This window comes from Littorina saxatilis, linkage group LG1 (genome assembly GCF_037325665.1).
Source record: "Littorina saxatilis isolate snail1 linkage group LG1, US_GU_Lsax_2.0, whole genome shotgun sequence".
Lineage (NCBI taxonomy): Eukaryota > Metazoa > Mollusca > Gastropoda > Littorinimorpha > Littorinidae > Littorina > Littorina saxatilis.
In genome coordinates, this window is record NC_090245.1 from 91,908,498 (window position 1) to 91,921,842 (window position 13,345).

At 40.4% G+C, this 13,345-nt stretch overlaps 1 protein-coding gene across 1 annotated transcript; it reads right to left on the reverse strand.

The window, feature by feature from the left end:
- Positions 1–4,897: 4,897 nt before the first annotated feature.
- On the reverse strand, positions 4,898–11,346 carry LOC138945567 (tRNA-uridine aminocarboxypropyltransferase 2-like). Its single transcript, XM_070317011.1, has 6 exons — positions 11,071–11,346; positions 10,513–10,603; positions 8,807–8,901; positions 8,017–8,236; positions 6,906–7,034; positions 4,898–5,952 (listed from the first exon to the last, which is right to left on the reverse strand). Exons 1-6 carry the CDS (start codon positions 11,274–11,276, stop codon positions 5,767–5,769), a joined length of 927 nt encoding a protein of 308 aa, XP_070173112.1. The 5' UTR covers positions 11,277–11,346; the 3' UTR covers positions 4,898–5,766.
- Positions 11,347–13,345: the final 1,999 nt, after the last annotated feature.

Consider the following 13,345-nt stretch of genomic DNA (forward strand, 5'->3'; position numbering starts at 1 on the left):
GATTTTAGTTGAATGCCTAGTTTTACTATTAGCATACCAAGAGGACACCGCATGCAGTGTTTTGCTACTAAAGTATAGTGATTTTAGTTGAATGCCTAGTTTTACTATTAGCATGCCAAGAGGACATTGCATGCAGTGTTTTGCTACTAAAGTATAGTGATTTTAGTTGAATGCCTAGTTTTACTATTAGCATACCAAGAGGACACTGCATGCAGTGTTTTGCTACTAAAGTGATTTTAGTTGAATGCCTAGTGTTACTATTAGCATACCAAGAGGACACTGCATGCAGTGTTTTGCTACTAAAGTATAATGATTTTAGTTGAATGCCTAGTTTTACTATTAGCATACCAAGAGGACACTGCATGCAGTGTTTTGCTACTAAAGTGATTTTAGTTGAACTATTAGCATACCAAGAGGACACTGCATGCAGTTTCTTTTCTTTATTTGGTGTTTAACGTCGTTTTCAACCATTCAAGGTTATATCGCGACGGAGGGAAGGGGTGGGGGGGGGGGGGGGGGGGGAGGGGGGGGGGGGAGATGGGATAGAGCCACTTGTCAATTGTTTCTTGTTCACAAAAGCAAGCACTAATCAAAATTTTGCTCCAGAGGCTTGCAAGGAAGTACAATATAACCTTACTGGGAGAATGCAAGTTTCCAGTACAAAGGACTTACATACTGCTTGACTAAAATCTTTACAAACATTGACTATATTCTATACAAGAAACACTTAACAAGGGTAAAAGAAGAAACAGAATCCGTTAGTCGCCTCTTACGACATGCTGGGGAGCATCGGGTGAATTCTTTCTGGTCCCAACCAATATGGGACTCCCCCTAACCCGCGGGGGGCACTGCATGCAGTGTTTTGTTACTAAAGTATATTGATTTTAGTTAAATGCCTAGTTTTACTATTAGCATATCAAAAGGACACTGCATGCAGTGTTTTGCTTCTAAAGTATAGTGTTTTTAGTTGAATGCCTAGTTTTACTATTAGCACACCAAGAGGACACTGCATGCAGTGTTTTGCTACTAAAGTATAGTGATTTTAGTTGAATGCCTAGTTTTACTATTAGCATACCAAGAGGACACTGCATGCAGTGTTTTGCTACTAAAGTAAAATGATTTTAGTTGAATGCCTAGTTTTACTATTAGCATACCTGGGAACCCCTGTTTTGTACTTGGAGTATTCTCAAGCAAACTTGGCATATTTTCTGACAAATTTGTGTACTCCCCACTCCATTTTAACATCGGTGATTCAAACATGCTTCGCACGCGTCCATTGCACCGTTTAATTAAGTTTAGCAATAGATTTAAAACAATGCTTCTTTCAATGTTTGGTGACAACAGCTGTAATTATTGATCAAATGCAGAGTTACACAGTTATTTTTAATCAGTAAAATAAACAGTGGCCCAGTAAATAGACAGTTCTTGATGACAGGGATGTGAAGAACAGTATTGTGGGAACAAATTTCGTCATATTTTTTTTCAACCGACCGTACTGATCGTATTGTGGACAAAAAAGGCGTACAAAATAAGGCAAAATCACATGGGTTTACCCCCAAAACCAAACAAAAGTAATGGTCAAGTAAAAAAAATAGTAATTTTGATGACCAAAATAGTAATCCAGTGGTTACAAACGCCAACAATAGCAACACAAACCTAATTAAGTAATTTGAACCACATTTGAAAGTCGTAGTTTGGATTCAAATGGAGGATTTAAAAACAAATAAATCAAAATCCTAAAAATTAGTTATAAATTACTCCAATATTGAGGGTAAACAGGACTGCATTTAATACTTAGTAAACCGTTCAGTCATTTCAAGGCGCAAAACTCTTTACAAAATCATACAATCAGTACAAACAGTCTGTTTGATTGAACATTCTCACTTCTAGATCATCTAAAGCCCGCTACTAACTACAGCCGAACCAAGCTGAACTAGGTTCGGCGAACGTTGCACTACGTCATCTTCTTCTTCTTCTTCTTCTTGCGTTCGCCGTCACACCATCAGTTTAGTCTGCGAGACGAATGACGTCGTGGCTTCCAGGTCTTGTCTGCTCCCATAGAGTTTGGACTACGTCATCAAATCAGGGGATTCCTCTATTTTTGGGTTGCAACTGCAACGGTCGAGGTTCGTCGATTCACTCTTGCAAACCTTGCAGCGCGTCATCTCTAACCTTAGACGAACTGACTTTTTATTGATTGAATATTTGTGTATCTTCATCCTTGAAGAGTGACAATAATGACGGCTATAACCGGTGTCACCGAAACATTCGCCGCTAGTTAGTACACCGAACAAGGCACGGTTTAACATTCGCTGAACCTATTTTGGCTTGGTTCGGCTGTAGTTAGTAGCGGGCTTTACAGATTTTTAACTGGTTCTTGCTCAGATCAGTGTGTTTTTGAAATGAATGAAGAAGAAGCTAGAACCTGTGCCTCGGTTGATACCAATACATGTACATCTGAATCATCACAATGATCAGGCTAAAGACAAGTTATTTGACTAACAGGAATCATTATGAGTAGAGCTCCACCATGAAGCCTATAGGAAGCCTATATATACATGTATCCCTCCCAAAATTGGAAAACTGAGAACAGGACAGCACAGAAACCTTTGATTGGTCGATTAAAATCAGACAATCCGTAGCTTTACTCAGACTTTGACTGATTGTCAGACAGAAATGGGCAAATATATATACGTGTGTGTGTACAGACAAAGAAACTAAACTAGCATCCCTTTTTCAGGTATCATGCCGAACACCTCATTTCAAAATTCTCTTGGTAAGAGTCTTATCAAGACACAAAAACGAATCAATACAAATGGTATGGGTTTGTTGTACACAAAATGAACTGTCACATCATTTTGCATCCACTGAAAATGAAATGCCTTTCTTAATCTCTTATATGTTCATTCGTTCGTTCTCACTCTCTCTTAGGCTAGTAGAAAGTGAAACAGACAAGGTATCCTATCATGATTTCCAAAGTCCAACCTTGTTAGGCCCTTTCATCAATAAATTAAGAAGAAGTGCAATGCCAATGCACTGCATACCCCAAGCGAAGGAAAAAAACGCCTATCTCTCTTTCTCTCTCACACACACACACACACATACAAAACACAAACGTTCACATCCTCTATTCTGCCTTTTTCTCACTCACACTAACATACATATACACACTCAGCTCTCTCTCCCTCTCCTTATCTATCTCTCTATTTGTCTCTCTCACACACACACACACACAAACAACAATTCACGCACATATACCAGCACACATTTTATCTTTCTCTCTCTCACACACACAAACTCTCACACACACATACAAACGTTCACATCCTCTATTCTGCCTTTTTCTCGCTCACACCAACATTACCTGCTATTCCGACTTGGTCGTGTGACAGACGTTTTCTTCCACACGAGATTACGTTGATTGTCTAACGAAGCCGTCAGGCTGAGTTAGACATCAGCTAATCGAGTGTAGAAGAAAACTCTGTCACACGACCAAGTCGGAATAGCATTTATGTCTCACAGCTTCAACAGAGGAGAGAACAAACACGTTTTGTGTACTCAAGCTTGACAAACCTAAACACAGGAGCAGCCATTGTGGAGAGATCTACTTTTTGACGGAAGTGACCGAACAACTGTGAATGACGTCTCGGTATATGTGAATGACGTCACAGTCATCGTCACAGACTGTATTTTTTTAAGCATCGCATTCTTCATGACGTCTTTCTGTGTCTGCATCCGTGAAATGTTTGTTCATTCCGGAATCTTTGTCATCTATGTTCAGAACTCTGTCCTTATAGTGTCAGACTAACAGGCCTCCTGAGCGAGCCACTTTCCAAGGGAAGCTAAATTCGCGAAGGGAAACAGTACTGTCGTCTGGGATGCCGTTTTCAGTATTCTGAGCGTTGAAGAATTTGCAAAGAGAAGAAACGATAACAGCAGGAGAAATAAAATTCGTGTGTGTATTTTTTGGCTTTTGGAGGGACGATTTTGAGTTTGAATCCGTTCTTGCCATGCTCCTAAAGCGTGTAACATACAATCTTGCACACGTTTGCTTTAGTAGTGGCAAAGAAGGAAAGCGTGTGACATACACATATGTCACACGCTTTCCTTCTTTGCCACTACTAAAGCAAACGTGTGCAAGATTGTATGTTACACGCTTTGGAGCATGTGCAAGAACGGATTCAAACTCGAAATCGTCCCTCCAAAAGCCCCAAAATGCACACACGACTTTTATTTCTCCTGCTGTTGTCGTGTCTTCTCTTTACAAATTCTTCAACGCTGAGAATACTGAAAACGGCATCCCAGACTACAGTACTGTTTCCATACGCGAGTTTAGCTTCCCTTGGAAAGTGGCTCGCTCAGGAGGCCTGTTAGTCTGAAACTAGAAGGACAGAGTTCTGAACATAGATGACAAAGACCCCGGAAAGAACAAACATTTCGCGGATGCAGACACAGAAAGACGTCATGAAGAATGGAATGCTTCAAAAGATACAGACTGTGACGATGACTGTGACGTCATTCACATATACCGAGACGTCATTCATAGTTGTTCGTTCACTTTCGTCAAAAAGTAGATCTCTCCACAATGGCTGCTCCTGTGTTTAGGTTTATCAAGCGTGAGTACGCAAAACGTGTTTGTTCTCTCCTCTGTTGAAGCTGTGAGACATAATCGCCATTACGAGCTAGTCGTGTGACAGAGAGTGTTCTTGCACACTCGACTGCTGCTGTTTCACTCCGGCTAAAGCCGTCGTGAAACATCTACAGTCTCGTGTGCAAGAAAACTCTCTGTCACACGACTAGCTCGTAATAGCGGGTAATATACACACTCGGCTCTCTCCCTCTCCTTATATATCTCTCGGCTGTTCTACCAGCCCCCCCCCCCCCCCCTTTTCTCTCTCTCACACACAGATACACCCATCCACGCATGCGTGCACACTCACACATGCTTTGCTGGGATAAACACTGCAAACATAATCAATGGTCCATGTGTCCAAGGAGCCACTGGCTGCAGCTAGGTAATCTACGTTAAAATACAGAAAATGGTCGGTTGGGAAGACCCACAAAGAGGAGAAATTTGAAAAATATTGCTATGCAGAGAGGAGTAAGCAGATAATCAGAATCCTGATCCTTTTTCATTTAAATCTTTCTTTCAAGTTCTACATGTATCAGCAAGCTGAACATACATTCACAATGGAAATTCGTAATGAGTACTGAGATCTGTGTTTTATCAAATTTCTTGCAAGATGAAACACAAAGCAGATTATGCAGATAAAATGTGTCCATCGACAGTATAATTTTGAAACACATGATGCGACCTTGCACAGATGGCCTACAGTTTCAAAGAACCTTACATCGCAATGATCTTCCAGACTTTCAAAAAAGAGCACATAGAAAGTACTGACTGCTCTTAAGCAGCTCTCATTAAGTTAGACTCGATCTGACCCCCCAAAAAGTCTGGGATTGTTGAAGATGGAATTTTTACTTTCTCTGCAACTCTTTCGGACATTCAGAATTATATCTGCCACAGAAACAAGAGGATAATCCCAAAGCAGCCAAGGGGAATCAAAGATCAAGTTTCATCACAACTTAAACTCTGGCTACATTTTGATTTGTTCATTCACGACTGACTACACAAAGCGTTCACTCCAACAAAGGAAGAACTAATGCCTGCTGATTTGTTTCAGCTCACAAGAGAATACTGCATATACATATTTAGAGCCTTGTAAACTCTAGCTATCTAAAAAATTATCTACAGCAAACGTTTTGTCAAAGGAAGGAATCATCGCAGTCTTCTTCAGGTTTGACTTGTCTCTCCTGCATACGACGCTGCATGGCACGTGTCAGAGGCTTTGTCCACAGACCGTTCTCTATCTTGTACTCCCGGCTCTGGTGCTCCGCCGCTCCGTGACTAATCTGGAAGTCACACAGTGCTACCAGGGGGCGGGTCAAAATCTGCAAATGTGAAGCCATGTATCAGGAAAGGCCCTCTCGAGGTTGACACACTGCACATAGCTGTACATGAACAAAAATGACTGACAGTGCAGCATATTATGACAGACTTACATTGAAGAAAATCGTAACAAGTGCCAGAGAAAAAGTTTGGCGCTGTGCAGAACTCACTCGTCAGCTGACCCAGTTTGAATGCACCAGTTCAATGGAACTGATCACAACTTTGCTGGCCTCACTTCCTTACCTGGCTCGAAAAAATTGCCATGTCAAAATTTGGCAAATTCTGTCTGCGATGTCAAAGCAAAGACTTAGCTTTTAACACAATCAAATAACAACAAGAAGAGCAAACGCTCGATCGAGTCACTTTCGCAGTTCTGAATATTATATGAGGCATCAGATGGACAGGAAGAAATTGCTATTCACAACACAATGAGTCACGTTCACATAAAATTTGAGCCCGGTCACTTTTATAGTTTCCGAGAAAAGCCCAACGTTAAGTTGTGTGTTGCCGAACAGAAAAGGCTAGTTATCTCCCTTGTTTTTCTGATAACGTTCGTAAAAGGCTACAGATGTAAATACTTTGATGTAAAGAATAATCCTACAAAGTTTCAATCACATCCGATGAACTTTGTGAAAGATATAAAATGTCTAATTTTTCCTTTGACGCTGACCTGTGACCTTGAAAAAGGTCAAAGGTCAACGAAACCATCGTTAAAGTGTAGAGGTCATTGGAGGTCACGACTAAACAAAATATGAGCCCGATCGCTTTGATAGTTTCCGAGAAAAGTCCAACGTTAAGGTGGTGTCTACGGACGGCCGGACGGACGGCCGGACGGCCGGCCGGACAGACTAACACTGACCGATTACATAAGAGTCACTTTTTCTCAAGTGACTCAAAAATTGTCAGGCCATTTAGGGTTGACATCCGTTTTAGCAATTGAGCTTGAGCTACTAACCTCTAAAATCTCAGGTCTGTGCTCCAGAGTCGAAAGAGCCACGGCTGCAGTTTCAAGCGTTGACAGCGCACCCTCCGTAGGCTGGGTGCGAATCACGTATTTGCTCTTTTCTCTGTGGTGGATCTGTACCTGGAGATGAAACAGAGTACAGTTTTATTTAACCTTCTGTGATAAGCTAAGACAATGCTTACATTGACATACTGTAATTCAGTTTACTTGCACAAACTTCAGAAAGTTTGCCTTGTTTTTGTATAGCTTTTTTCTTGATCTATTCAATGCCAGGGTAAAGCTGAAGACACAACTAGCATATGAAATGACATATCACTTCAACACTTCTCCCTCCATAAAATCGATTTCAAATATGGTATGATCATTCAGCATGGGGGTGCAGGAAATGTCATACAACTGTGGCAGAGAAGCCGCATTTGAAAAAGTAAAGTGTAGGTAAAGTTTGTCTACTAATTGAAGGTTTGGGACTGCCATGACATACAGAGCCGTATCTGTTATGAAATCGCTGGCTGCAGCCTTCAAAATACCTTTTTACAGAAGTTCATTAATTAGAAGTGATAAATGACTATAACTTGCAGTCGATGTGCGGTGATACAAGTGCCCATCTGGCTTTTCCCAAAAGCCGATGTTACTAAAAATAGAATAGGTAATTCTAGGAAATCATTCACTGAAAGTGCTTGATAATCATGTAAGCATTTGATCAATTTGATCCAGCATACCCCACTCAAAAGCTTTGGAATGAAGAAAAAGAAATAAAATACAAGAGGTAAGAGTTCAGAAAAGAAGAAAAAAAAAGTTGAAAGCTTACAAAAAAGTTTTTGCTTGCTTTTGCTTGCTGGGAGACTTGAACTTGGCGGAGCAGCCACTAGATTGCCAATGTTAAAGTCTTAGGTATGACCCGGCCGGGGTTCGAACCCACGACCTCCCGCTCACTGAGCGAACGCCTTACCACTAGGCCACCGTGTTGCTGTAAAGGATGCTCTGTGTCAACGAACATGATGAGCATGAACGCAGAACAGACGTTACATTATCAGCCCTGCAGAGGGCTGTGCAGTGAACTCTACAAATTTTGGTCTGTGTCAGACCCAATGAAAAGAGTCACCTTCTGTAACCGCTTCAACGCGTCGTTTTGACAGTACAGTCCTTTAGCCTGCGCCCAGGTCCCATCCAGGATGACCAGGTTGTAGCCCTGCGGTCTGTGAAGGACCTCGCTCTTCTGGGACTTGTCCACCCCAGGCAGCTGACACAGGTCCACAGCACCGGGCCCAGGGTACAGAAGCAGGGTGTTAGGATTTTGAAACACATCTGCTAGCCATGGGTATCTGAAGTGTGCAGGACAAAAGTCAAAATGTGAATTTCTGACAGAGTAACTGAGCAATTCTTGTTTTCTTCTGCCCTTTAAAAGCAGGTGAGGTTAGAAGAGTGTATCTGATCCTATTTCAGCCGCACAAAGCAGATAAATAACATCTTAACAATGAGACAGAGTTTGAAGCTTAACAGGAAAAGAGTATAAAGGGTGAACACTTTGGCCAGCCATTCTACCCATGCTAAACACATGTAACGATATATATTAAAATATCAAATTGGATCTGTTAAATACAAATTCTAGTACTGCGTGAAAATAAGACAAATTGTTATACATTTGAATCAATAATATCAGGTTGGATACACAGGTTCAGGATAATATAAGTAATTTTCAATGGAAGCATATCAGCAACCTATGTTATGGTCTTCAGACACTACAGTACAGACACACAGAACTGAAATCGAAGGCCAAATCATGAACAACAACACAGTCTATCAACCGACAAGCCAGTCAAAGGGAAGCAACCATCTCTTAGTTCCATCCACCAAAATCCACATTGAAACTTTTCAAGATAGTTCTGACTTACTTCTTTAGAGAAAATCTTTTGCCCCTTAGGACTGTGACCCTGTCAGCAACAACACTTCTGCACAGGATGGGAACCGTCCGCAGGCGCCGTGATTCCTAGGAAAGTGACAAATCATTAGTATTTCTGTGCAGGTTTTTGGCAAACCAGTAATTTTAAGGTCATCTGATTTACGAGTATTATGTGTTTTAATTGATCAAATAACGTTTTTAATCAAGTGACACGTACAGCACGCCATGTTGGTTGTTACACCAGAAACTTGCAAAAGGATCTTTCCTTTGCCTTTAGTGACCAAAATACATTCATAAACCTACATCCAGAACAGGAACTTAAGTCCACGTCAACTGTTGAATGATCTCACATAATATGACTAACCTTTAATTTGAGCGTAACGTTTTTAAAGGCAGGAAAATGTTCCCTTGTGTTAGCAATAGTGCTACCATTCGGCCTTGATCTGCACCACTTATTGCAATGATGCATATTTTCCTTCTCAAAGAGTCAAAACAACTTGGTTTAACAATGTTACAATCACACTGCCTTCTTTCACTCATGTCAGTTGAACCAAGAATGCACTCTATGCATACATGTGCTGAATAACTTTTCTATTGATCAACCAAAGTAGGAGTGCTTTCTCTAGGTCTATTCCTCTTATCTGAATACATGGTCATCATGAATTGTTTTGACTGGAAAGTATTCTTCAAGATTCTTATTCTTAAAATTTCAGACTCAATGTTTATCATATATTTCTTGGCTGGGCCACATATGATTAGTTTTCACATGTGTATATATATATATATATATATATCACATTTTATTCTGTATACTGTTTATCTATGTAACTTACCAGCACTGGATAATGTAAACTCAATAATATGTAACAGTCATAAAATCATGTTGGGATGCATTCAATTACTACAATGGTCATGTGCACAGTGCATATGTATATTACCTGCTATTCAGACTTGGTCGTGTGACAGACGTTTTCTTCCACACGAGATTACGTTGATTGTCTAATGAAGCCGTCAGGCTGAGTTAGACATCAGCTAATCGAGTGTGGAAGAAAACTCTTGTCACACGACCAAGTCGGAATAGCATTTATGTCTCACAGCTTCAACAGAGGAGAGAACAAACATGTTTTGCGTACTCAGGCCTTGATAAACCTAAACACAGGAGCAGCCATTGTGGAGAGATCTACTTTTTGACGAAAGTGACCGAACAACTATGAATGACGTCTCGGTATATGTGAATGACGTCACAGTCATCGTCACAGTCTGTATCTTTTGAAGCATCGCAATCTTCATGACGTCTTTCTGTGTCTGCATCCGCGAAATGTTTGTTCTTTCCGGGATCTTTGTCATCTATGTTCATAACTCTGTCCTTCTAGATTCAGACTAACAAGGCTCGTGAGCGAGCCACTTTCCAAGGGCAGCTAAATTCACGTATAGAAACAGTTCCGTCGTCTGGGATGCCGTTTTCAGTATTCTCAGCGTTGAAGAATTTGTAAAGAGAGGAAACGATAACAGCAGGAGAAATAAAAGTCGTGTGTGCATTTTGGGGCTTTTGGGGGGACGATTTCGAGTTTGAATCCGTTCTTGCACATGCTCCAAAGCGCGTAACATACAATCTTGCACACGTTTGCTTTAGTAGTGGCAAAGAAGGAAAGCGTGTGACATATATAAATATTATATACACTGCCCAGAACTCCTGACCTCGAAAGGGTGTTGAAGAATGTAAATGTTGGTGGTGATCTGCAGTGGCTGTCTGGGCAGGAATGGACACCAGCACACTGTGCAAGGGCGTCTGCAAGCATAACAAATTATTTTATTACTTTCAGTCACAAACAAAATAACCCCCCCCCCCACTTGTTTACTGTACAACTTGTCTCTCATTACCTTTGCTTCATTTACTAAACAATAATTCAGATTTTATTCTTCTTTGCCATTCACTTCACAGTATGTTTTCTGCTTTTTACGACAATGAATGATGCAAGATTGACCTGTGGTCTCTTTTGAGCGTGTTTTGAACGTACCTAGCTGAATCCAACAACAATCTAAAGTATACTCAAACTTTTCTGCAAATACTTTGGTGCCTCCCGATACAATTTTGTACGCTTCAATCTTGTTCCCTTTTCGCATACGGACAGAAATGGGTATCACTGTCGAAGCGAAAGTGAATGAAAGTTTGAGAACAACCACATTCGACAAAAAATGTGTGCTTACAACAGGACCAACCATACATTTCTCCAAACAATGACCATAACAACTTACCGACAGCTATCACAGACACTTCTTCTCCCTTCTCGTAATTCAGACATATCGATTTCGTCCGCATATCGGCAAAACGAAGACAGAAAGTCGTCTTCGCTGTCGTTCTCTGCCATGATAGAACCGATTGCCATGCGCATGCGCAAAGGGTAGAGCACTCGCCACAAGCAAGTGTCTTTTGACTGCACGAGTTGTCGATCCATCTCCATTTCTTTCTCGACAGAACTGCGGGACTGATGAGAAGTGATTTAAATTTTTTTTATTTCTGGTGCCTCTTTACGTGGAAAACACCTGAACCAGATCTCGTAATATTTTTTTGATTTTGATTTTTTTTTTTTTTGGGAGGGGGGGAGGGGGGGAGGGGGGGAGGGGGGAGGGGGGGAGGGGGGGAGGGGGGAGGGGGGGGGGGGCGGCAAACCTACATCATATGTGCCCATGGTGTCCACTTTTTTCCCTTATTATTTTGTATATTTAAAAAAAGTGTGTTTGTGTGCGTTTAAAAAAAATTGTTTACCTAATGTGATCTATTTGCTGTTATTTTACAGTATGTTTCTGAAAGAATTGTTTTGTAAAAACCACACCCAGATTGTCAGCAATGGTTTTGTTGTGTATGTTCCCAACAACTTCAGTAGAGGTGAGGGTGTTACTAATGCTCTACGAGAAGATTCACTGTGTGTTTTAGTTTGAGTGTAAATGGAAAGAATACATATATGCAACAACAAATCATATTAAAGCACAAGCGAATCATCTACAAACCATCGTACAAACAATTATAAAAAAAAATTCAAACAGAAAAAACTACAAGTATAATTACATGTACATTTATTACACCTTATCTTTGGCTCGAAAAAAAAATGGGAACATGAGTGCACTTTGTTTTTTATTTAGTAGCATATGATTTACACGCACAAACTTAACTGTTCTTATCGAATCCAAAAACAGTTAAGTGTACTCATGTTCCAATTTTTATTTTCGCTCGGCTTCTTGACGAGTGGGCGTAAACTGATTCTATCAAGATAAGTTAGTGTGAATATTTGTTTGTCTGTTCACTTTAAAAGACCGTTGGGTCGAAATATCTGTGAATGTATTGTTTTGTCAATAACAAACGTTCCAACAACCTACCTTTCTTGTTTTTACATTTAGTCAAGTTTTGACTAAATGTTTTAACGTAGAGGGGGGAATCGAGACGAGGGTTGTGGTGTATGTGTGTGTGTGTGTGTGTGTGTGTGTGTGTGTGTGTGTGTGTGTGTGTGTGTGTGTGTGTGTGTGTGTGTGTAGAGCGATTCAGACCAAACTACTGGACCGATCTTTATGACATTTGACATGAGAGTTCCTGGGAATGATATCCCCGGACGTTTTTTTCTTTTTTTCGATAAATACCTTTGATGACGTCATATCCGGCTTTTTGTAAAAGTTGAGGCGGCACTGTAACGCCCTCATTTTTCAATCAAATTGATTGAAATTTTGGCCTAGCAATCCTCGACGAAGGCCGGACTTCGGTATTGCATTTCAGCTTGGTGGCTTAAAAATTAATTTATGACTTTGGTCATTAAAAATCTGAAAATTGTAAAAAAAATTTTTTTTTTTAAAACGATCCAAATTTACGTTTATCTTATTCTTCATCATTTTCTGATTCCAAAAACATATAAATATGTTATATTCGGATTAAAAACAAGCTCTGAAAATTAAAAATATAAAAATTATTATTAAAATAACATTTCCTAAATCGATTTAAAAACAATTTTATCTTATTCCTTGTGGGTTCCTGATTCCAAAAACATATAGATGTGATATGTTTGGATTAAAAACACGCTCAGAAAGTTAAAAAGAATAGAGATAAAGAAAAGCGTGCTATCCTTCTCAGCGCAACTACTACCCCGCTCTTCTTGTCAATTTCACTGCCTGTGCATCGAGCGGCGGACTGACGATGCTACGAGTATACGAGTAGTAAGGAAGAGGTATAAACCAGCCCTCATTTGTTTGCGCAATGCGCAATGTGCAAGGGTAGGGACCAGCATAAAGTTATAGGTTAAGGTGCCTGTGTTTAAGTAGTGATAAGGAGATATTGCGGATAAACGGTTTATTGCGTTTTATATTTTGTCATGTGATTTCATGTGCCTGTACCTGTTGCTCGGTACTAATGACCACTCCAGCTGGGGTAAGCACCAATAAAAAGCAGTAATTCCCCCCATTTTCTCCGCGCTTCGCGGAGCCCTCTCTCTTTAATAGCTATGTAGTTTGGGGCCCTGTCAGGGGAGGTGTCAGGATAAGGTAATAA